The sequence below is a fragment of the Schistocerca nitens genome, chromosome 6 (assembly GCF_023898315.1).
Source record: "Schistocerca nitens isolate TAMUIC-IGC-003100 chromosome 6, iqSchNite1.1, whole genome shotgun sequence".
NCBI classification, from domain to species: domain Eukaryota; kingdom Metazoa; phylum Arthropoda; class Insecta; order Orthoptera; family Acrididae; genus Schistocerca; species Schistocerca nitens.
In genome coordinates this window covers 490964685-490991854 of record NC_064619.1, presented here as the reverse complement: position 1 = coordinate 490991854, position 27170 = coordinate 490964685, and the positions used below count along the sequence as shown (strand labels likewise).

General features: G+C 38.7%; 1 protein-coding gene across 3 annotated transcripts in view; it reads right to left on the bottom strand.

Moving 5' to 3' along the window:
- LOC126262716 (sentrin-specific protease 1-like) overlaps positions 1-27170 on the bottom strand; it is a 160717-nt gene that overhangs the window by 24504 nt on the left and 109043 nt on the right. For 2 of the 3 annotated variants that reach the window (XM_049959504.1, XM_049959503.1), the window contains 2 exons: positions 22501-22638; positions 4011-4097 (listed from right to left, as the gene is read on the bottom strand). In XM_049959504.1, coding sequence (XP_049815461.1) covers positions 4011-4097; positions 22501-22638 — 225 coding nt within the window. Of the gene's footprint in view, positions 1-4010; positions 4098-22500; positions 22639-23749; positions 23967-27170 lie in introns of those variants that run through there. The other variant, XM_049959505.1, reaches the window with a different exon arrangement.

Here is a 27170-nt window from a genome sequence, read left to right as displayed (position 1 = left end):
TCAAGCATACACGAGTTGGCCTTTGGTTCCAAAAGCCCATATCAATGATCTTTTGTTGAATGGTTCACACACTGACACTTGTTGATGGCCCAGCATTGAAATCCGCAGGAATCTGTGCTAGGCTTGCACTTCTGTCACGTTGAATGATCCTCTTCAGTCTTCGTTGGTCCTGTTCTTGCAGGATCCTTTTCTGGCCACAGCGATGTCTGAGATTTGATGTTTTTTCGGATTCCTGATATCCAAGGCACACTTGTAAAATGGTCATACGGGAAAATCCACACTTCATCACTACCTCAGAGAAGCTATGTCCCATGGCATATGCGCCAATTGTAACACCACAATCAAACTACCACATTCAAACTCACTTAAATCTTGATAATCTGACATTGTAGCAGCAATAACTGAGCTAACAACTGCAACAGACACCTTATATAGGTGCTGCCAACTGCAGTGCCTTATTCTGCCTGTTTCCGTATCTCTGTATTTGAGTACCCATGCCCATACCAGTTTCTTTGGTGCTTCAGTGTATTTTCCAATTATATTTAAAAATGTCTTGATTCCTTACATTTGTGCAGAAGTAGATTTTTTAGTGATTTCTCTGGCTCACCTAGAACCGGATGTGAGATTTTGTCACCAGAGCAACACATACGAATTGTTTCTTCCTTTTATTTTATTTAATGCGTTATGGTAACTACAATTTTGATTCACCCCCCCCCCCCCACCACCCATGAAGACAAATTTATGAATAACATGGTTGGTTAATAGATCATAATCGAATGCAGCCTCACCAAAAGCCTCTCACGTTCCGCATCTAAAGGTACAACTTTCTGTTTGTTGTACAGCGTTTAAATGATGCCACTGTTGTGAGTCTTCAAGTGTCTTGGAAGCTGTATGAGGCGCGTGATGCTCAGCATCCAAAATGTGAGGGGCTTGTGACTGTTCTAATGTCTCCGTAGCTCTTAAGGCCACCAGACATTCTGCAGCCAAGTTCTGGTAGACATGAGATTGCTCCGAGGTTTGTTGGATTTTAGTAAGCCAGTATCGTCTGCATGCCACTCACATATACCATAGTGAAAAATGTTAATAATATTCAAAAATGAATTGAACACATTGAATAAGCTTTGTATTGATTATGTCAGATCATATTATGTGGAACCCGTCAACCAATAAAAGCATTTTCACAACTATGATAAAGTTCAAAAGTAAAAGAGCAAATAATTTTTTCAAAGAGCAAATATTTTCCCTTAATTTGCATAATATTCTTCAAGTCAATAAAATATCTTTTATTAAACAGTTTGTAAAGTAGCCCATTTTCTTCATCAGGGCTTCAGCTATCTCACTCCAAATTTCATACATATCGGTTCAGTGATTTAGTTGTGAAAACGTAACAGACAAGAGTTACTTCCACATTGATAATATTAGTATAAAAGAATGGACTGGCAGGGCTTAAACACTTTGAAAATTGAAGAAACATTGTATTCTAGCAGTTAAACATGGCTGTACTCACGTATCAGTAAAATGAAATTAAATGTGTGTGTAACTTAGGTGGCCAGGAGGCCTGGTTGAGAAGTTCGGGAGCTTAGTCCAAGTCTTTCCACTTCGGTGATTTGCATGTCAACGATAAAATGATGATGAGGACAATGCACGTGTCTAGACATGAGCAGACAAAAAAAATTACCCAAGTAGGAATAGAACCCAGATACCCACGATCAAAAAACAGCAACACTAACCACATGATCACAAGCTATTCTCACCAATTTCAACGCAACAAAGAAGTTATAACAGACATGTGATGCTCAGTGGCTAAAATGTGACAGACTTGTGACTGATGTTAGTATGGAAGTATGGATTAAACACATAGAGAACAGAATAAGCATTGTATTCATCACTTTGAATCAATGTGTGTAGGACCTATCAAACAATAAAAGCATTTTCACAAATATGATAAAGTTTAAAAGTCAAAGCGTAAATAGCTTTTTCAAAGAGTAATTATTGTTCCATATTTTGCATTATGTTCTTGAAGTTGGTAAATACAGTGAGCTACACAGTTTCTAAAGTAGCCGGCGTTCTTCCTTAGCTTTCAAGCTATCTCCAAACCAAATTTTATCGAAATCGGTTCACAAGTTTAGTCGCGAAAATGTAATACACAGAGTTACTTTTGCACTTTTGATATTAGTATGGATTGGCTTCTTTTGTTTTGCCCTAAATAACTACTGCATTGTATCCACAATTAATTCCCTTATTTCTGTTAATTCTAGATCATTTTTGAATGCCAACTATATTTATCATTGTGATGTTACTATGAATATTAACCCCTGCGTAAACATTACAGGGAGAACTTCACAAGCCCGAGGCTCCATCTTGCACGATATATATAGACACACACACACACCCAGAACCTATCTAGTTCCAGATGGTAGCACCATGTCCAGTGCAGAAGTGGCAAATTTATAGCAACTGTACATCAGAGGTGCAGCTACAAAAGAGAGTTAACATCACTTTAGGTATGGCCTAATTTAAAACTGATAGAAGGTATAAAATGCCCAATGACAGGCCCCGACAACAACCTGTGTGGTCAACCATGCTCATAACTCATGTGTCAGTGGCTCAAGTCAAATTATTGGAATTCAATCACTAGCTGGTGTGGGTCCAATCAATGAAAAGATACAAGAATGGTGACTTTGGGATGGACACATTGTATGGGCTTTGTCCAGTGCAATCATCAGCTTAGCCCATTTTCTCACCATCGAAGACAAGGTACAGCATCGCATAGTTAAATGCAGACTCATATCAAGAGACCTAAATCCATGAGAAGCATTAGATTATAATAAATGACATGCACTGAATCAATAAGAAGACCACATTCTAACAGAAAGGTGATAATGAAGAAGAAGGAGAAGACACATTATGGTAAGATTTAGTTCACTTTTCCGTTGATTTTCATTTGGATCTGTATTCTCTATTTTAATCTGCTGTCATGTACTGATGCTCTTCTTAAAACTCGCAACTATCCCGTAAGGTGGGATGGTGTCTAACATAAGACAGAAAGAAAACAACAGACATGTCCTTAAACATAATTAATCTTATTTAATCCTCGAGCGAGCGTGCTATTTTTCATAACACGAGCAGGTGTGTGTGTGCGTGTGTACACACACACACACACACACACACACACACACACACACACACACACACACACACACCACTGTCTTTATGTTAGCAAGATAAAGTTTGATCTATGTTTCATGAAACAACAATAAAACAAACTTACATTATATGAGCTGAATCACTGTTTAATTAAACAGTAATAAAATAAAGTTTTCATTATATCACTATGTTGGCACATACAAGTGTTACCCCACAGTAATGACCGACTTGAAGCATTGAACAGTGCAGCTTCATCACATCCGTGTCAACACTTAATTACTCATTACCTCTTAGGTAAATGCCTTTGTGGGACTGTGTTAGCTGACAATACGGGTCATTTTCTTGCTTAGATTGGAAGTTCTTTCTCACCTAGATCACTGTTCAGTTTATATTGCTACTGCTTACTTGGACATGTGACAACACAACTTATTACTGTGTTAACTGGAGCAATAATGAAGGAATATGTTCAGACTTTTAACTGTAAAGCAACAACGGAATGGTACAAGACAATGTTATTTGTGACAGAGGTGTGTCTCCTTGAGAGTTAATGAAGAATTCACTAACTATTTGCTGGAGAGCTGGAAAATACAGGAGGATGCACTATTCAAGGATCAATGAAGGCATCATAGACACAGTGTGCAATGTAAGTGAAACACGACACAAAGGCCATCCATTTGAGTCCCAGTCTGTCAGGAAATTTCACTATTTTAAATTGGTTCACAATGACAATAGTATCTTACAGTGTGGTTACAGGTTATGTAGGTCTACTCATACTGTTCCATATGAGCTCTGTATGTTACAAAACAGACAATTTTGTCACCATTAATATACTTTGTATGAAATTATCAAAAATAGTAAAATACCTTCACATTTTCAGTCTTCCAGCCATCATAACTGAACTTTTGCTGCTTTTTATCCATCTTTTCACTGCCCAAGTAGTTCCACAACAACTGCAAAAAATTAACATTCTTTTACTTGGATGAAATTCATTATGTAACTGTACAAATATGTTAATCTGCCATCTTAATTTCCCAGTTTTACATTTTTAATTTTGTCCTCTGCAGAGAACAGGATCAACGTCAATATAAACTTGTGTTAACAACACATTTAGGAAAATCTGTTACATGAAATGAAAAATTTACAGTACTTTGGGTTTGCATAAGGAGTTAACAATGTAGGAATAAGGGGGTGACAATGAAACACTGCAACTAACCTCGGGAGATATTTTGAAGATGTATTTCATTATAAAATATTATTGTCATGTTAACAAAAATAAACCACTCAACACACTAACTGCATCTTAAATTCAAAGGTCAATCACCTTTAGTCACAAAAATGCACTGTCATCTGCATAACAAAATCATGATAAAGATTCTCCATCTCACTCTCCAACTTCATTAGTCCAATCAATGCAGAAGTATCTAAACACCATTCTACGCAATAGAAATCAATTTATGTGACAATCTATTACATATTCCTATCTATCTCCTATGGCTGTTATCACTTGCATAGTACTACAACCTGGTACCATACCAAGTAAATGTTTATTGCCAACGGTTTAACGAAAATACACCAATGAGCTGGACATGTTTAAACATTACAGCTATAAGTTGTTATATTCATGTAATATATGTAACAGTGGTACTAAATTTTCTCTCCAAATCCAGTGGTGAATTCATTTGGAAGTGTAACTGAAGTACAATAACCACCACTTGTCAGCTATTTGGATGCAGTATTTACAGTTTCCATTTTGATATATTTCAAATCTGTGAGTAAATATGGGGAGAGGGGGGGGGGGTGCATCTAACGTTATATCATGTCAACAGAGCAACAGATAGTGAACGATGGTCGCAATAGTTGAAATTGTATAATAGTTAAATACTTAAGAATAGAAAGCTGTATGTGGGTTATTGTCTTCTATTTTGCATGTGACACTTACATGGACAGACACTGCATGTCTTCAAGGTGGGACAGCAATCACAGTACTAGCACAAGCTGGGGTACCTGCATGGGGTTTGTGTAACTTTTGAAGGTTTGGAGTAGCTCGGTATGTCACTGAATAAGGAGCACGCCATGACAATCTCTGTCAAAAATGTCAGTAGTCAAACGTATTATCTCTATATCTTCTCAAACTGTACATACGAGCAATGTTTTCTTGTTGTTAGACAATGTAATACTGTAAGTGATTTTGTTGAAATGCATTATAAGCATTTCTTAACTGAAGCAGTACTCTGTACTCGTTTTAGTGGGTTAATATTGGGCAACTTGATCTGATTATGATATCAGTACAACTGCAGTGGTAGCGAAATCAATCAAGCTGTGCCAACATGGCCCAAGAAGAAAGTTTACAAGGTGGGTTCCATAAGTAATGTGACTAAACTCATAAAAAATCATTTATTGAACATATTCATACAATCATTAAAAGATTTTCAAAATAGCACCCTCCTTTGTCGATACACTTCTGAAGAGGATGTTTCCAGACCTGGGAGGCCTTTCCGGAATGTGCTTTAGTGACAATGTAACATGAGCCTGGATGTTTTCAGTCATGTCCCAAGCTTTTCCTTTAAGGTCTCCTACAAGCAAGGAAACAAAAGAAGTCTGGGGAGCCAGGTCATACAGTAGGGGGACGAGGAAGCAATGGAATGTGGGTCTCGGCACACTATTGTGATGAAGTTTCTACTTATTACGTTGCTTTGGCAGCATGTGACTCTCCTTTTCAGTCTTTTAAACACTTCCATGTACAAAGCTGCATTTATAGTGGTCCCGGTAGGTATGAATTCATGTGGACAGTGTCTCCGACGTCAACGAAATTAGATGGTGCTGATCATGCCCTTTGTGAGGATCATATATCCTCCCACATCAAAATATTTGTCATTCCTTGTAACATTCAATCAAAAAATTATTGATCTTTTTCAATGCAGAGGATTCATTGGAGCTATCACTGGTTTAGCCAATGCCAAATTTTCAGAGTAATCACTGCCCACTGACAATGCTTTGGGTAGTTTGAGATGGTTGTTGCTTGGCACAAGCATTTAGCATGGTGGTAATTAGTCAGCAGTCTGTGGTCAAGTCCAGTTGAATTCAGACATAGTCCACGCTGGGTGTACTTGCTAATTAGGCTTGCTTTATGGTTTCAGTGCGAAACAATCAACGTCACATGGTGGCATGCAGAATATTGCTCAACTGGGTTTATTTAAAGTGTTTGGTGTGAGTAATGTTTTTAGTAATAAATCATACAGTTCATGATCTACTAACAATGACTATTTTTAGTGAGCCCATCATTATCCACTTCCTCAAACCAACAGCAATTGAAATAAACATGCTGTTAAATTCCTGGAGTGGAGAGCGGCAGCATCATCATAGTACAGAACACCAGATGGTCTTGTTATATATGGCGACAGTGACAGGATGTCTCATCCTATAACAATCTTCGGATCTGGAGACAGACTGCCAGCATCAATGTATGGCGAGTGAATTTGGAATTTTCGATTCTTTAATCAACAATGGACAGGAAGGAGGATACAGACAATGAAATGTTACTCAGATTATAAACTGGATGTTCGATATATATGTTTGAATAATGATGACTACTCGAATTGAGAATGGTGATGTCATTAAAGAGAGAACAATATTAATCAGGACAGTGTTGGTATGAATTTCATTAATGAATGGAACTATTTAGCAGAACTCAAAGTGTAGATGTAGCGGGAAACGAAAATCCAAATTTGAACATACACTTTGAAGCATGTGAGGTAGTGATAGGTAACAATTATGTTGATGCTGTAGGAATCAAGGATGCGTTAATGAAATTTTTACTAAAATTACCGAGAGAACTAGATGATAAGTGGAATTTGAAAGAAATAACTTGATAATAATCAAAAATTGGTTGAGAATTTCAACAAAGAACTCAAGGACATTAACAAAAAAAAACTTGACAATAATTAGCAAAATTTGAAGGAAAAAAAAGCTATCAGCATAGTCCAACACTGAAAATATATGATGGACCAAAAGGTAGTGGACATTCTTAAGGAGATGCAGGTTCAGTTCAATAAATCTGCAATGGAATGAATAAAACTGTTCAATGTGCAACAGTTTGAGTGTGTGTGCAAGATCATGACACATTGTCAACATATGAATAAAAAATGTGGCTGAAACACAGACCCAAGTAAACACAACATGAAATTGTGAACAAGCCCTGCTGGACAGTGCAGTGGCAAATAACGAGGTTCTTCATGCTAAAAATGCGTGCAAATAGAAGGAAAAAAGTCTGTTATTAAAGTAGTATCACATGTGCAATAACAATATTCTGATTTAGAATCAAAAGTGCAGGACTTGGAAGAAACAATGAAGTATGGAAAAATATGCACTTGCAGGTTGGTGCAAATGTTATCTGACAAAATTAGAAATGCTAATGCAATGAAAACATAGAGCAGGTCACTGTACAAATATCACTGCTGATAACGTGCTTGGGCACAGGCAATTTAAGGAATTTTACCTGTACAAACAATTACATCCAATGGATTTCATGAAACTATTTTAACATATTTCACAAGAATTCAGAATGAGCCTGAAAAGACTGATATTTATGAACAGCACATGAGTGCAGGAGCTAGAGCACTGGGAAACCAAGTGTCCAATCAGTACACAACATTTGCAGACTTCGAAACTGCATTTCACCACAAGTTCTGGTCACAAAAGAAACAATGAAGCGCCAAAGAGAAATTATTTTTAATGCGCAATTACAACAGCCATGCAGGGTCAATGCATAGCTTTCTTCAAAAACACTGGGAACAAAGTACTTATCTGGATGATCCCCATCAGCAACAATGATTTCATTATAATGATTATAAAGCATTTACTGTGGAAAGTAAGTAAACAGTTAGCTTCACAGACATTTGATGATTTCTATTAGCAGAGGAGAAGGAATACCTGATGAACTGGAACAAAATACAGGACACAGCAATCAACATTTTTGGCGATGCTACACAATGTAGCAAGATAATTTTGGGTGCCCACCAGGGAATTTGTAAATCTGTAACACTACAGTAAAATGACGCACAGAGAGGTGAAAACTCGTGAATTATATACTCAATGATGTTCAGATTTGAAATGACGAGAGGAGGAAAATAATAGTGATAAATGGAACCAGTAGGTGGCTCAAGATGGAACCAGTAGGTGGATCAAGATATAAGATTTTGGGATCATTCAATAAACTGAGATACAGATGACAGACGCCCACAAAATTAGTGACTGCTCGTAAACTAAAATGAATGCAGACGACATTCACTCTGGAACATGCGAACAGTTTAATAGATCAGATCTGAGAATTCAAATGGTTGGATATGATACTGAAGATATTAAGGCTAAACTAATGAGGGAAAATCTGCACACTATAGATGATGCTTTGAGTAACTGAACTTAGTGCAAATGGCCATACTGCAGCAGTTGTGGCTTCTGGAAGTGAAGCTACAGAGATCTCCAACAATTTATATAAACAGCTTTGTGAAATAGAAGGGGCACACATACTTTCAGTAAATACTCAGCATGTTGTCACCACAAATGATCACAAGGCCCATGCTGTTACTGGACAGGCACTCATTAGATGTAAGGTTTTAGATGGGATTGGACTGATGGGGCTAACGGGTCATCAATCCCTCCATGATGTACGTGTCAAGCCAGGAAGGGCCCTCAGAAAGGAAGGACATAGAAGACAAATCATGAGGAACCCAACTGTAAACAAGAACCAATAATACCACAACACAGTAGCAGTCGAGTGAGGAAGCGGTACGAAGATGAAAGTTGGTGAGTTGAAAGCAGCTGGAGGCACCCAGGACATGTTATGCAGTGGGAGTTGCATCAACTGCAACTGACCATTACCATCAGAAAACTAGCAACACAGACAAATATTTAAGATCTCAGGAAAGAAAATAACAAGGGTGACACACTAAACCAACAACAGATGTAAAAGAACAAGAAGAATTGAAAAGGTGGGAATGATAGGAGTTAGGCTGGATCTCCAAGCAAGGGCAGCCATGGGCTCCGTGGGTCAGAGCAGGTGACAGAGCACCCCTCCAATCCCTCCAGCAACCATTGAGGCCAATGTGTCCTACCTCACAAAGAGGAGTAAAAACCACCTTCATGGGTAACACACAAAACTAGATCGGCTGCTTTGGTGTCATCTGCTAGCGAAGGAGGCAGCATGTCAACAAGTTTAACGCTTAGCTACTATGGATGTTGACAGGAACACAATTACTATGGAGAGGTATCTCAGACTGCCTTTTTATTCCTTATGTATCAAACAATTGTTTTGGTGAATATATATTTTCATGACTTCCAGTTGTTTGTTACACTTTTTGGAAACAAACTTTATGGAAATTCGGATTTTTTAAACAATGCAGAATTTAAAATGCTTTGAAAACCAAAATACAGCAAAATTTGTAGTTTGTTTTATTTTATGTATTAGTAAAATAACACCAAATAGTTACCCCTCTAATGACTCACAGATTACAGGGACTCGCAAACACTATGATGTGTCTGAGAGACCTCTCAAGACCCAAAAATATAAAACAAACTGCAACAACAATGCCAGGTTTTTGGCACATGTAGCCTGCCATCCAATAGGAAGGTACACAGAAGAGTCTACTTCACCTCACAGTGGTGTGTGAAGTATCAAAAGACAAAAAACTCATGCATAGTAGTTAAGGGTCAAGGTTTCGCCTATTAGTATGTGGGTCATATCAGACACACACTGCACTGACAGTGAGTTAGATCCTTATTTTGTAGGATGTGGCCATGGGTCAGCAAGTATGGCCAATGAAAAATTGTCAGAATGGTAGATTCCCTGCGAGAAGCGCGAACCGAAGACTGCCACATGGATGTCATCCCCTTTATTGCTCGTAGTTTGTTCGGAGAAACTAAGGCACATAAGTGTGCTCCACGCCTCCAACAGTTGATTGTACAGAGTTGACCAAAATTCTGATTCCTGTAAACCATACTCCAACGACGACATCCTGGTACCCAACTCGGCCACCTGGTAAGTGAGTTCATTCCCTGGGATTCAGTTTCAGGGAGGACACAGAGGAGATCCTGGAAAATCATGACCAGTGGGTGTTGGGGATCGCAACGGTTGATAGCCTAGGCTACTTAAGAAGACACTGCTGATTAAGAATGTCCTGTGGATGCAAGAACAAACATGACTGATGGCTTGTGCAATGACCACCAATTCTCCAGTGAATATAGTGCATCTGTTTGGCAGAGTGCATTGTTCACTATGTCTAGGAAAACTGGTTTGCCCATTGATCATAGAGCTGTCAGTGTATACCACTTTCAAACCTGGAAATTTGTTGAGGACAGCCAGGAACAGGCGGAGAAAAACCATGGGGTTAACACTGTCCTTCAGTCCAAAGAACGGGTTGAGACAGGTCCAAAGATGGGATACGCACCACAGAGGCATAGGCGATTGCTCCCTAATAAGAGGCAACAGTAAAAGAAGTTGGAGTTTAGATCAGAGACACTGTTTGTAAACTGCAGTTATAACTCATGTCCTAGGATTATGTTGTGGGTGGAGGTTGTCCCTACCAGGAATAAGGAAACGGTAGTTCCAATGCTCAGAAAAGCAGCGAAGGTATGTTGCATATCTGAGCATCATTTATTGGCACCTGATCTGTAGCGGAGAGACCTCAGTCTCCGCCAGTACACTGTTCACAGAGCTGGTCTGAAAGGCACCTGTCACAAGTCAAAGCCCACAATGATGTACTAAAGGTAGCATGCGCAATACTGAAGGCGATGCCGAGCTATATGACAGACTTCCACAATCAAGATAATACGAGATCAGAGCTGCAAAAGTGTAGACTCATCTGTACACCAGCTGGTGTTAAAACGTCAACCGGGCATCAAATAACAATCCGAGAAAGTGTAAGAGTCCACCACATCATTCTCTTCTCTGTCAAGAGGGAGGCGGGGGGCAGAAGGGGGGCGTACTGATGGAAGTATAAACGTAAACCTGGAAAGTACAGTTTGACAAGAAGTTCCAGACAAAAATCAGGAACAGGATCCCAAGAACCACACATATAGTGTAATGAGGGTGTGATTACACCTTGGTGTCATAAGACTTTTGCAGGTCAACAAAGACAGGTGTTGACACTGGGCAAAAGCTGACCAGTTGGCAAATGTCAGACAGACCAAAATGTCAGCAATAGAAAGGCCTTTGCAAAAAACACCCTATGATAGAACCAAAATACCCCCAGGCTAAAGGTACCAACAATGCCACCAGCTCAACATACATGGTTTCAGTGCTTGGACAATCAAGCTATCTTGCCATTCAGATGGGAACTCACCCTGGTTTCAGACGGAGAATTATATGGCTTTAGATCAGAAGTGCTAAACCTTTTTAGGCTCAAGCTCTTCTATATGCAATTTAATTCAATTATAGATCTACTGACTTAGAAATTCATAAAGATTTATGCACAAACCACCACCATAGCCAAAATTAACCATTTTAATTACACCAAATAAATAAAAGGTAATTTTATCCCCATCAGACATTGTAGGCCTACTACTCAATTTTAAATATATTATACATGTGGGAAAAAAAAGGAATTAAAATATACACCATCACAAATGCAGAAAAAAAATTTAGTGAGGTACTTGGCTTTGCATATCACTGGCAAGTTCGTCATAATCTGGTGAATAGTTTATCAGAGTCAAACTTAACACAGCCTGAAAGATGAGGATCAGTCAGTTTATTCCTACACCTAGATTTCACTATGTTCATGTTGAAAACACCGTCTTCCATAAGTAAGTTGATCCAAAAAATGATAATATGCTGTCACTTTTACAGCATTATGGTAGGTTTTTACATTCATTTCCAAAAGTTAAGTTTATTGTATTTTGACTAAGTATTTTACCAGGTACACCTGTGTTGGACTGGTGTGTATAGAGGCACTGAACCTTTGCCCAAACCTGCAAATGAGGGGTATGCGATCCAACAGTAATAACATACCATTCCCAGCATTCTTGCTGCTGTCTTTTATTAGGTTGTGGACCCAGGGCCATTTACAAGCAATGAGGTTAGACATCGATCGATGTCTCTTTTGTCGTTGGAGAGCCTTCCTGTGATATGTAATTGCCACAGAGATTTCTGAAGTCCACCGTGGTTCCATCTTCTGACAGAGGATGCAGAGGAATAGGGGACCACTAAATCTGCTGCTGATAAAAAGGCTGCAGTTGTGCTCTGGACAACCACATCGATGCATCAATAAGGAGGAATGCTACAGTCACGACCTCAATATGGTGGAGTGCTACAACTGACAGCCTCAATAGATGGACTGCTGTGTGCAACAGTAGAGGCAAAGGTATCTAAGTCAGCACTGTTGAGAGCCCATCAGGTGGACTGTCCAATATATAGATAGTAGAGATCAGAAACGGAGCGAGTACAAATCTCATGTTTGGGTCTTCAGAAAACGAGGCACCACTGTTCCACCAGTGCTAACAGGCTTCCTTTCTTTCATGCTATAGATCTGCATCACATGCCCAAAAACCGTGGCGCACAGCCACTTCATACCCATTGACTCGTCCTCTCTTACTGAAGCCTGCAGGAGTGTAAGTATAGTTCTGACTTACTGTAAGTGCAGAAGATGAATACCTGATCTTGGTACTGTACAGGGGTGCTGACGAGGCACAATGATCGACCGTTGGATCAAATGTTCTTTAATGAAGCTGTGTTATATGAGTGCGCAGAAGAGTAAGACGAAAATTAATTGATCCAAGGATACAATTGCAAATGTGTTCTATTAGAGAAAGAGTGAAAACTGGAATAAGTTTCACATTGAAGTCCACACTTCAGACAAAATACATACAAGTTTCATTTAAAAATTAAAAATTTAAAAAAATGACTGTAATCTTGTTCACTCGACCTCCACCAAGAGAAAATATCTGCTGCAACAAACAAAAACAGGGTACAGAGCAGTGTCACCGTTACATCCCTGCGACACGAAAGTGTACTATTTCTGTGGTCATGGCAACTTACATTTGTGGTAAGAATGAGTTACGTAGTTTATCATTCATATCTGTAATTTCTTTTAATAATCAATCACCACTTAGAGATTGCATTTCATCCTCATGTCATGTTTTCTTGTACTATTGTTACAAGACTTTGTAACTCTCGGAAGTGTGTATATGTTAAAGTGATTCTTGGAGACATTCTCTGAATAGATATGAAAAGTTTACAGCAGTCTTTGAACAAGTTTTACCTATATAAATGTATGTACCAACAGAACAATATTCACTGACAACCCATCAGCCATTATATTGGTATAGAAGTTACCACATCCATTTAAGTAGGTCAAACATTTTGTGACTTTACAACTTGCACTTGAGAATGGCTGTAAAACTGAAATCATGATTGTGTGAAATAAATGAATAGTAATTACAGTTTAATGGCACAAACTTCTTTCAAATCGGTTGTGATGTAGTGAGAATGCCGTGAGTCCATGATTATAGTTCCAAACTCATGTACTCACTCTCCTTTCTGAACGAGTCGTGTCCACTTATACCTGACAACTGACTCAAGCGACAAGTGGGCAGCATTAGAGACTCATGAGTTGAGCCTATGGGAACACAGAGATGGCAAGTTTGGAGATGACATCGCAGAACTTAGGAGTTCGTTTCCGATTTCTAATGGAGAGGAGAAGACTAAAGATGCAAAGCAAAAGATCAATGGCTGAATGATATCCATGTTATGTGGAGGTGCCGGTATTCTAAAGACAGAGATTGAGCTCTGTGAGTAGAGTTTTGATAACTTTGCCACAGTCAGTGGAGTGCTACGACTGACAGCCTCAATACATGGACTGCTGTGTGCAACAGTAGAGGCAAAGGTATCTCAGTCAGCACTGTTGAGAGCCCATCAGGTGGACTGTCCAATATATAGATAGTAGAGATCAGAAACGGAGCGAGTACAAATCTCATGTTTGGGTCTTCAGAAAACGAGACACCACTGTTCCCCATCGGTTGGGAAGTTAATGCTCTCAAAGGGGGTGTGGGGGAAACAGTAGGATAGCCCACAACCACCAAAGGAGCAGGTGTATTTGACTGGCCCCAGGGCCTGATGTAGAAGACACAAAGGGCAAGGGCACTGCTGCTCGAGAGGACGTCATTGACATTGCCACACAAATGGTTGTGGGCACTGAAGTCACCCAAGATGGAAAAGAATGGGCAGGGGGTGTGTGTGTGTGTGTGTGTGTGTGTGTGTGTGTGTGTGTGTGTGTGTGTGTGTGTGTGTGTGTAAGGGGGGGGGGGGGGGGGGGGGGACAGAGAAATCCGTGCGGACTAGGCAATCTGAGACACTTCATCATCAGGAGGGAGATACAGAGAGGAAAATCCAGACATCTTTACATGAACAGCCACAGCCTCCAAAGTCGTATAGAGTGGCATGTGAGAGTCAGCTTGATTCTTAAAATAGCCCCAACAGCCATGGAGGGTGGGGGTTTGCAACGCAGGGAACGAAGTTTCTTGGAGGGCAATGCATAAAGCATGGGAAATGCATAAGAGATGTCATAGATCAGCCAGATGGCCCAAAAAAAATTTCAACAGTTCCATTGGAGGATCACACTATCAGTATCCTGTGAGGCTGAGAAAGGACCAATGAGGCAGGTCATGCCCAAGGGTCAGTTGCTGCAACCGGTTGTGAGGATACGGCGTCAATACACACTGGTTCTGAATAAGGTCATGTGATGGGATCCAGTGCCACAGGTGCCACTGGGAACTACTCCTCAGCTACAGATGCAGAATCTGTGGGTTTCACCAGTGTGGGGGGCACCGGAACCTCCTAAGGTTTGGAGGTATCCTTTTTGTCCCTCTTCTGCTTGGACGATTACAGTGTTCATGAAGGCTTGTCTGCCCTAGTTTAAGTTATAGAAGAGAAGCACTAAGCGATCTGTGGCTCCTTCAGCCAATGACTGGTATCTAACGGCAGATCAGAAGAGTCCCGGGAGGGGAGTGACCTAAGGGATGTCTTCCTCGTGAGAGACGCTGGAGGAGAGAGTTGCTTCTTCAGGTGGGGGATGGGGATCGACATCCCCATTGGTTGGGAAGTTAATGCTCTCAAAGGGGGTGCGGGGGAAACAGTAGGATGGCCCACAACCACCAAAGGAGCAGGTGTATTTGACTGGCCCCAGGGCCTGATGTAGAAGACACAAAGGGCAAGGGCACTGCTGCTGGAGAGGACGTCATTGACATTGCCACAGCAAACATCATCGACATATGGACACCGATGCAAATGATCATATTTCTTCTTAGTCTGAGCCGATCAGGGGTCTTGTATTCTTAAATTTCCTTTCCTCTTTGAAACGTGGTGCAGTCCGATGAACAGGGGGAATGGTGCTCCCAGCAGATGACGCAGACAGGGGGAGGGGCACAAGGAGTGTACTTAAGCAACTGACATGCACAATCCCTACAGATAGGATAAAATAATGACATGTACCCAAATCCCATCAATTTGAAGCACCACTACAGAAGGAGAACAAACGGTTTCACAACACACTGATACACCATCACCTTGACCTTTTCAAGCAATGAGTCACCTTCAAAGTCCAAGATGAAAGCCTGAGTATCACCCCTATTGTTCTTTGGTTCCTACTGAACATGACACACAAAAGGCACACACCGTCGGTCTAAATAGGCATGTAACTAGTCATTGATCTGTAAAAAGGAGTATTAGTGTTGTTATGTTGTTTCCCATGAGTGATGGTGCAACAATTAATTATGTTAAAAATCCAAGTGGATGATGATCCCTGTACCACACTGAGGCTGTTACGGGGGTGATAGTTATGGGAATGTCATCCAGCTTGTCACAGTGAGCAGTAACCACTGTCTTAATCAGTACTGAACCACTTTTCATTTTCCAACTTGCTGCTGCCTCCCCAAGCTGGTCTTCAAGGTGTTCAACAAAGTGTACCAGTTTTGTGGTAAAAAAGGAATCCTGTTCATTGTAGAGCAAACTAAGTACTGTGAGGAGTATTTCTTCCCTTGTCTCTTAGCTCTACTCTCCTCCAGCAGTGTACAGTAGCCAGGAAAGGAACCACTGTGGGGTGATCTCTATCCAAATTGTAATAGTCCTTTCTTTCTGAAGAGATTGCTGGGGCCATGCAGCCACCAGCGGATGAAAGTTTGAGCTGCTTCATCTCCTCACCATCCATCTTGGTGTCACCCACTCCAAACTGTCACTCTCCTATGGGTGCCACCCAGCCATAGCCTGTTGCCTGAGGTTGCCAGGCCTCAGCCACAATGGGCACATACTCCTTGGCATAGTTTCTAGCTGGGGTAAGTGCAGCTCGGGTAAGTGCAATCACCACATTGCAAGGGGCCTACCATTCACATACTTGATGCATGTACTTAACCCCTCCACACACACACACACACACACACACACACACACACACACACACAGGATGGCTACCTTGTTGTTGGTGCTGGGTTTTGGATGTAATACTTTTGCTAGAAAAAAAAGGTGAAAAGATACAAAGGCACAAAAGGTTAATATAGACCGCACTGGGTGAGCTTCCCTGCACAATCTGCACTTCTGTAAAATTTAAAAGAGGGGTGATAAGCCAAGCCCAACAATGGGGACTATATACTGAAGAGTGAAAGTTTGTTAGAAGTGCTAGAAAAAAGAAAAATGAGTGTCTAAAAACACAAACCAAATCCAAGCATAAGCAGCACCAAGCAGACTATCCAATGGAAAGGCAGGGGGAGGGGGGGGGGCAATGAGAAGAATAGTAGAAGGACTGACTTGTAGCATGGAAAGGAAAGTAGAGCAGCAAGGGCCAGGCTTCATGGCTAAGCACATACTCACGAAAGAGACTTCAGAAAGATACTCCGATATGACTGTGTTGATTATAGATTCTTTGACTGTGGCACATATTGTTGGTAATGATTGGCTGCAAGAAAGAAGCTGTACGATTTATTTTGCAAGATGATGTGTAAGTATTTGTGATGAGACTGGTGAATTGGAAGTTAATTTAGTCTACTTCAGAAAAAAAAGAAGAAGGGTCTGTAGGGTTACGAATTAGGTTTGTCAAGAAGAGGATAGATGACGGAATCAAAGCACCAATACATATGAAGGACAATGTGTCCATAGTAGGAGAGAAAGAATTTCATGAAGTCAAAAATTCAGGAAAAATCGATATGTTGAGTAATTTGCCCACATTGTTTCAGGAAGAACTTATTGTATACATGCCAAAGAATTTTCCAAGTAAATCTGGACTGATGAAGGGACTCCAAGGCAAATTATGGTGCAATTGCAAGAACTGTTCAAAATGATATTGCACTGGATGCTGCTAGCTAGAAGAGAAGCTGTAGAGAAGGAGATAAAACAAATGACAGAAAATGATATAATCGAGAGGTCATATATTGAATACTGAAATCTGATAAATCTAGTAATTAAAAAGGATGGGCCAGTCAGCTTTGTTTTGGATGCTTGGGTTATCAATCATATCACTCTGCCTCAGCAGGATCAGTTCAAAAATACAGAAGAAATTTTGCAGAAGTTTGCTGCTGCTTGTTACCTTAGAAGTTTGGATATGGCAAGTAGTCATTAACAGCTGCAGCTGGAGGAAGGTAGTCAAAGATTCACCACATTCTTGCACAATGACCATTGTTACCACTTCAATTCTGTTCAATTTGAATGTTTCATCAGCAGCATTTGTTCGAGCTTTGAATGAGATTCTTGAGGATGAACTTTTACACTACAGACTTGTGTATGTTGTGTTTTGATAGTGTCTGCATCATGGTAAGAGCATTAGACACAAAAGATAACACACTTAGATTGGTTGGAGTCACATTCTATCTGTAAAAATCTGAATTTGCAAGGAAGGCGATACCTTTCTTGAGAGATATCATCTCTCAAGTAGGAATTAAGCCAGATTCAAAGAAACTGGGAGCAGTTCAAAATTTTCAGGTACCAACTTGTAAAAAATAACTTCAACCATTTTTCTGATTGTGTGGATACTACTGGCATTTGACTTGATACCCATAGAAAATGGTCAGGGGCAATGACCACATTATCAAGTTCTATTTTGTCAGCATGGGTAAATAAATACGCTATGAGCAAGCGAGAGATATTCACAATTGTTTTGGGCTTCCACCGGTTCCATTTGGATGGCGCACTTTCACATGGAGCGATCATAAGGCATTTCCTTCCTCCAATGTAAATTAACACGCAGTTGTCTTGTTAAGTGGGCCCTCTCCTCTCAAGAATTCCATTTTGAGATACAATTCATGCTGGGTTAAACGAGTGTGGTACCTCATGCTTTGTCATGTCTTCAGCAACACTTAAAAATGATGTTTGCCTCAAGACCTCGCATGTAAAAAAGGTCAAGATTAATTTTATGAGGGTAGAGGATGGAGAACCAAAATTTTCAGATTTCTACATAATATCAAAGCAGAGATGAAGTAGATGAGATGCTAAAAATGATCAAAACAATGCGTCAGCATGAGGCTGAGAGTAAAATTCAGAAATATTAATTAATTTATAAAGATGTTTTATACCACAGAATAGTCTTACACTCAGGATCCTGGAGGCTTTGCACCCCACAACATAATATCCAAGATCTGATTAAATATATCCAGACCAGTTTCCACATTTTCGTCCAAAGAAATGTTTACAACAACTTCAGAAACAAGTGATCTTTGATCTTTAATAAAATGTCTCAGAAAGTATGAAAGATTATACTTGTGGAAATTTCTTGCTGATCTTGGTAGTGGTGGAATTATTTTCAAAATTTGTTCACTTCTTTCTGCTGAGAAAAGGTAACAGCAAAGTATAATTACAAAACTGAGAGACGACTATTTTCTAAATACTATTGGATCACAAATTATCCTGGGATAATGGCCCACAATTTGTTCTGCATTATGGAACTCATTCACTGAAGAGGAAAACATGTAACAGAGGAAAATATGTAACATTGCCACGTCTATGTACCGACCAGCACCCAATCCAGCTAAGCGTATAATGCAAGAAGATAACTCCAAACGTAATGTGGAAAGAAACATGTGAAATGGATTAATAAGTTGTCCAATCTTGAAACTGTGATGAATAGTTTCTCTCATGATACTACTGGTCTGCAACCCTCTACAGTTTTACATAGCAAAAAAGATGACAATGTTTCAACTAGATTATTACTTTCCATCACAAACTGAATTAACCACCAAAGAGAGTAGCAAATAGTCTTGAAGCAGATGATGAAGATGGCAGTAGTGAGGAAATTAAGACACAAGTGTTCAGTGAGACCCATTGAGTACAAATGCATAGGTTATGGACTGATACAACCACATTTCATTTCAACCTTCAGTGGCAATGGACAAAATTATAAAATTTCTGCATTATTTGCCGAGTCCATTTAGAATTCAGAAGGTAGTGTACCCAAATTCTGTTGAGTTAGCAAAACTTAATGACAAAAAATATTTTGGACTTCATCATGAGGAGAACATAAAATAGTAATAGTATCATCATCATCATCATCATCTGGAACAGAATGAAAATTAATAGTGCTGTAATATTGTTCTTGCATTACGATGTGATAGACTGGCTGAGTATATTTCCCAGAAATTTAGTATAAATAAACTGGTTAAGCATGCTGTCTGTGATTCGTTTAACAAATTATAACTAGTAGTGAAGTAATGTATAACCATATTTTGGGTGTGTGTGAAAATTGATTCTTAGGAATGGCAATATGTGGTAGGCTGCATGATGGTGTACTTAAAGCTAAGTCACGATAATGTTTGAAGCTAACTTGCATGTGACTGATCATTTTTCGATGCAGTGGTGAAAGTCTTGTTTCAGCGTGATATTGCTGCCTGCTCTCTCACTGTTTTCACTAGGTCCTGGCATATGACACACTGTCATCATGACGTCATAATTGCAGGAAAGTGATTCATGGAAGCAGTACTATGTCGCAAAATGTAAGACCAACAGCTGGCAAGCTTTCCACTGACCTGCACTCTAGTCCATGATCCCCAATCTGGCCTCACACTGTAGCACACTGTACAAATCATCCCCCCATGGCAGGCACGAAGAGAGCTGCCTGTTTATCAACTGAGCCAAGAGGAACATATCAACAATGCAAGTCTTCAATTCTGTTTGACAGATTTTCAGTGTCAGTCAGTTGCTTTACAAAGCAGAGTACCCATGAGCTCAATGAGCGAGTACAATAAAATAGTGCAATGTAAAATGTGTACACCTGGATATTTCAAAATAATGTATTTATGTAACCACACATGAACCCTATATGCCACAAATCTAGTTCTGCCCCCTTCTAGATTAGATTAGATTAGATTAGATTAGATTAATACAAGTTCCATGGATCATGAATACAATATTTCGTAATGATGTGGAACGAGTCGAATTTTCCAATACATGACATAATTAGGTTAATTTAACAACATACTTGAGTTAATATAACAACTTTATTTTTTTGTGTTTTTTGTTTTTCTTTATTTTTTTATTTTTCTTTTTTTAATATTTTTTTCTTGATTTATATCTAATTTATATCTAATTTCTTTTTCCATCTCAGACTCTTAAAAGTAACATTTGTATATTTAACTTGAGATGTTAGTGAGATGAATAAAATAGAATAAGATATTCTGATTATCATTTTTCTGTAAAAATCAGTTAATTGTGATTAGTTAATAGTTCTTTAGTTAATATATACATTTCAGTAATTTGCTAACTACCTTTCTTCAAAGTCAGAGTATACATTTGTTTTTTGTACAGAAATAGTTAGAAATTGTGTGCTATCTACATGCTGATTATGTAATGATGAATGTCATAATAATTACTGCTGTTCTTTGTCGGGGACACCTACTGCAAATAGTTGTCTTTATTATCTTTTTCCGGCAACATTTTTGTGAACATTGTATGAGAAATTTTGGAAGTAACATCCTCTATACCTATGCTTTAAAACTATATTTTCATGTGATGACATTCATTAACTGTAAATAGTTTAAGTCATTGTCAATTTACCATTATCTATTCTGTATTTAGTAGCCATTGGGGTCCTTCTTGACTGATTAATTTCACATTCAAAGTTTATGTTGCCATAAACTTCCAGGCAAAATTTATTTTTTGAAATCTGGAGATACATGAGGATCCTATATCCTCCCATGTCAGTGTCCTGGGTAGGGTGCAACTGTTGTTGCTTGGTGCAACCATTTAGCATAGCAACCTGTCGATAGTGTTGAGTTGAGTTGGGTTGAGATGAAGTACGTACCGGTCTTGGTCAGACGTACTTGCGAGTTCGCTTTGATATGATTATTTGTGACACGTTTAGTTTGCTTTGAGGTTTCAGTGTCTCAATGAATGTTGTATAGTGGCATGTCGAATATTGTTAAACTGAGTGTTTTTAAAGTGTGCCAGATGGGCAATGTTTTCAGCAATAAGCCACATGGTTCATAATTTGTTAACAATGACTGTTCTTAATCAAGCCCATTATTATCCACTTCCTCAAAGCATCACCAATTAAAATAAATGTATCATTAACTTCTTGGGGTGCAGAGAGGCAGCATTTTCATAATGTAGCACACCAGAGAGTCATATTATAACTTCATCAAGCACGCCTTCCTGGGACAGGACAGTGCTAGGGTGTGTCACACTGAATGCTGCCTTTTTGTCTCCAGTTTGTATTCATTCACCTTGGCGTTCATTGGTAACTTCCTTGAGGCCCTTCTTGAATAAGTTGTGCCATCAAAGAACTAGTGATATTTACAAGCAATTACTCACAACAGCCTGCTGAATGAACTCAAACATTTCAATAGCAGACTTCCCAAGTTTAACACAAAATTTGATGACATGGAACGATCAATCATGCCACATTATGTTACCTCTCCACATTACATCATCTCAAAATGGGGTTCACGGGAATGCACATCCTGATTATCAGGCAGCTTGAAGGTGACCGAGACTGGGTACAATTTGAAGCTAACAGCCACCTCCACCTAACTCGGCAGGTTACGTCTTGCAGTTCATTGTTGCATCAGGAAAAAATTCATCACATTGCTTATGGAACCCACCTCGTATTTAAAGGTCCAGCAGTTCAGAACTCCAACATAACAACAAATCTGAATATGAGCATATACATATATTTAAAGCTAAAATAGCAGTGTTTTTCTGAGGGAGGGAGTCAATCCCTTGCTCAAAAGCTCTCCTTAACTCCAACAAATTCTGTTAGAGAGAGAATGGAGAATGGTTTGTAGTCTTGTGCACAATTTTAATCTTTTCTTACATGTTTAATGAATTGTCAAGATTCTTGCATTTCGGAAAAATAAAAACCAAGAAAGTAAAAAACAAATGAAGTGACTTACCTGCAAACAAACATCATTGTTGCCACCCATACTATCATAATAACATATCATCTTTTTCTTGAAGTTTATTGCAGCCATGCACCAATGGACACCAAGATGAACAGGAATTATAATTATGTCATTGGCAAATACATCCACCTGGAAATATGTGTGCTTGTAAATGGCTTTGTTTACAAAGAGAACACTGCAATTTATTTCAAACAAAGAAAAAAATTAAAGTAAGCACCGAAAGGATTATTATGAAATGAGACTCTTATCCTATTACTATATGGTTCAATTGAGCTCTTAATATTAAAACTTTAAGCTTTATAAAATGTTTAGCAATTTTAAATATAAAACAACTTCTAAATACGTTCTAAATTTTCTGGAGTACCTTACAAGGAACTACCCATGTCATGTTAAAGATGGGTGAGGGACAGGGACTGAAAAAGGACATGTGTATTTAAAACTCTTTCCTTGCAAACATACCATGACGTATCTCCTAAGTTCTGCATGGCTACTGGTGCAAAAATTGTAACCTATATACACACAGATTGCAAATACTCTTACAGTGCTTCAAATTATTAATGCCTACACATCAGAATCAAAGATAAATGTTGCTTCCTTCTCATTACGAATATTTCTGCAATATATGGATCTGGATGCTGCATATTGAAATGGAGTCATTTAATGTATTCTTCAGAATTCGTCAGGTTTTTTCTTTGGTGCTTTGCAAATCCTTTAATTTAGCACCAGAAATCATTTTTCTGGCAGTGAGAAAAAGCAATGTTGTAAAAATAATCTCTCTTCGTAGTTTACAAGAGTATCAGTTTTTACAGAAATAAATGTCTACACTGTAACTTCACATTGCCTTCACCATCATCTTCACACACCATCATTTAACATAATTTATTTCTTCATTTTAAAACTTAAAAGGAGCTTCATACTTACCTCCATAATGTTATTGTAAATAACAGTTTCACTTAGCTACACACACACACACACACACACACACACACACACATTTTCTACTCATATGGATTGAAGGTAGTCCAGATTTCCATTGACAGTGCTATGACACTTTACTGAAGGGGAAATAGTGAAGGGATCTTTGAACTTGGATAATTATTACACGACACGGAACTCTCTCCATTATTAATGAAATTACCTCTTTCTTTCAAAGTAATACATTTAATAGTGTAAGTAATGTAGAAGTAAATAAACATCAGGTCTAATATTTGCACGAGATACTTTAATTCTCTAATAGTTGAGGACACTGACAACACTTCTCAGAATATACATATCATACTAGTGAAACTGACACAATCCAGCCTTGATATCTTTAACTCAAACAGCAATATATTTAGTCCATGTGAGAAATGCAAAATACGAGATGTTTGACCTATGTAGTAGCTTAACTTTTCTTTCCACATACCCAAGTTTTGGTATTTAGCACTATGAAGCTTTAAAGATTTCTGCCATTTCACCTGCCAAGAAAAGAAAGTCAATAATTAAGCTGCAAAACTAAATGTGGAGCACAGTACTCATAGTAACTCACAAATTTATTGCCGTTTTTTAAAGAAAATGTGTAGTAAAATAGGTAATACAGAAATTTTCCAACAATCTCAGAGAAACAACAGACATCACAAGAGGATCACTTTTTGCACAAAAAAAATATTGCTTTCATTTATTTGGTGAAAATTTCTAAGAAATGTAACATAGCAGAACATTTAAGCCACAATTTTTGTTTCTCAGGACATCTCCTTGGGGATGTGTATCCCTGATGGAGGTGGACTTTACGAGAGAGATGCCAGAGTTTGGCAGTGGCAATTTACTCAGATAGACAGCTGGTTGGAAGTCATACTTACACAAAAGGCTAAGCACATAACAGCTAATATATGAAATGGCCACCTTCACAGGTAGGCTTGCCTCTGATAGGTAAGATATGGCCGCAACCAGGGTAGGGATAGCACAATCTGTGATCAAAAAGTAACAGCAGTTTTTGTTTTTCTTAAAGTATCTTGATTTATTCATCAACTTTGTCCCCTTCAAAGTAATTCTCCTCAGATATAATACACTTGTGCCAGTGCTTTTTCCAATTTGGAAGCACTTCTGGATCTCACTTTTTGTTACAGTGATCAGTTCATTCGGCAATTCTGTTTTCATCTCATCAATGGTGGCAAAGCGACGTCATTTCATGGTTTTATTCTGCCTTGGCAATAGAAAGAAGTCACAGGGAGGCATGTCCAGAAAATACAGTGGCTGTGGCAACATAATGATTTTCTTTTTTGTCAAAAAATCACAAACAAGTAATGAGGTGGGAGTGGAGGAGTATCGTGATGCAATTTCCACAAGTGGTTCTCCCACAATTCTGGTTGTTTTCTTTGGATTGCTTCACACAAACTGCTCATAACTTCCAGGTAGTATTCCTTACTGACCGTACAATGAAAAGGCAGGAACTCATGATGCAACTGAAACTGAAGAAAACAGTGAGAAGAACTTTCACATGTGATTGAACTTGTGAATTTATTTAGGTCTTGAATCTTCAGGCAGTTTCCATTGGGACGACTGGGCCTTGGTTTCGACATCATACATGCATACCCATGTTTTGTCACCTTTTACAACCTTCTTTAGAAGCTCTGGATCGTCATTGACTTTGTTCAGCAATTCCTGAATGGTGTCTATGAGATATTGTTTTTGGTCAAATTTCAAATATTTTAGAACAAATTTTGCTGCTACATGTTTCATAATTTAAAAAAAAAATTAAATAGGTTGGAATGAGCCAAAGGATATGCTGACATCACCACGAACCTCTCTTATGGTGATTTGGTGATTGTCCTGAACCATTTTCTTTCCTTCTTACACATAGTCATCAGTAACTGATGTGCTAGGGTGTCCAGGGTGGTTATCACCAGTACAGCATTATCAACTAAAACAGTAATAGGTCTAATAGTGACTAAGAAAATAAAAATGCAGATAAGCTTCTACGAACAGCATAGTGAATGCTTTATTGTAGCTAAGGTAGACTTGAAGCCAACATCCCACAGTGGTACACGTGTGTGTTAAATAGTTATGCAGGCGATGAAGAGTTAGAAAGAATATGTGGTAAGATGAAGAATACTCCACACATAGTTAAATGGATAAAAATTTAATTGTGATGCATGATGAACTCGGCAGTAGGAAAAGGAAGACAAGGAAACATATTAGGAAAACATGGACTGCAGGTAACACATGAAAGAGGACTCGTAAAATTTTGCATAGGGGATAATCTGATCATCTCTCACTTGGTTCAAGAATCAAGAAAGAAGCTTGTATACATACCACTGAAATGTTTCACATTGATTACATAATGGTGATTTTGGAACCACAATTTAAACTGTAAGACATTTCCTGGGGCAGATGTAGACTCTGATCATAATTTACTGGTTATGAACTGCAGATTAGAACTGAAGAAATTTAGAAACAGTAGAAAATTAAGGAGACAGGATCTGGATAAGTTGAAACAAGGTTGCTGTGAGTTTCAGTGGGAGCATTAGGCAACGCTGGAATGAAACAAGGGGGAGAGGAATGTAAAATAAGAAGGATCAGTAGCTTGTGTATAGTTTGTGCAAAGTGTAGATTATTTGAATGCATTTCTGGAGACAAATTACTGTTCATGAAGGTTTTGTTAGTATTATTGTGTCCTTTTTATGATTAGTTATATTGGAAACTTGGAAAAGTTTCTTGGTAATTTAGTGCTGCTAAGACTTGTTTTTAAAACTTTTGTGACAACAGCCAGGATACTGTTTCCTAGTATGAATTGGTATCGCCTGGAGTACAGAGGATGGCGGATTCTTGCAACCTCGATGTAAGTGGAATGTTCAGTGCGATTATGATGTTCATCTAAGTTTATATTGTGGTAAATTTAGTGGGAATCATTGCTAACTGAAGAAAGATTTATTTGATATTTGGGAAAAGTTGTATTTAGTTTCTGAGTATTGTTTGTTTTGATATTGTAGTACACTGGGGGTTCGTATTTTTTTGTTTCATGCTGTATCTGAGATATAATTGTGCATATTTACGAATGCCGTACAATAATCTGTATAGCATTGTAGAGATTTTAGTAACTGAATGAGTTTTGTGCAGTTCCAGCCCAGAATAATCCAAACTGTCACAGGGACATGTGAAATATAGTTGTTCATAGGAGCGAGTGGAAGAGGGAGGACTGGAACATTCTTGTATCACACACTTCTTTGCAGGAGGCAGGTCTACATTGGGTGTATTCGGCAGACTATTTGGTGGTAGTTGTTATCGCAAATCTGTACAAGCAAATTTGTTCTTAGGGTGCAGAACATTTGGAGAGTGTAGTGGTACATTGATAAAGGATAAACCTTGTGACACTCCAAGGTCAATTTTTTGGCTTCCAGCAACACTAACATGGGCTAATTCTGAAATTGGTACATACACTATTATACTTGCCACATAAATCTTTGGACATACTATCTGCTCAGAACCTGACCTTCCTAAAAAATACTTTGAACCCCAACCTACCCAGTTCACTGGACAAGTTTATAGCAGTGCAAATTGGGTGTATAAGTACAGAGCAAATATTTCATCATGTATCGCATATCACAGTACATACCAGCACAAAATCATTGTGATAGACCCCTCAACTTCAAGTACTATCTTGCTTTTGGTTCTTATTTGTGCAG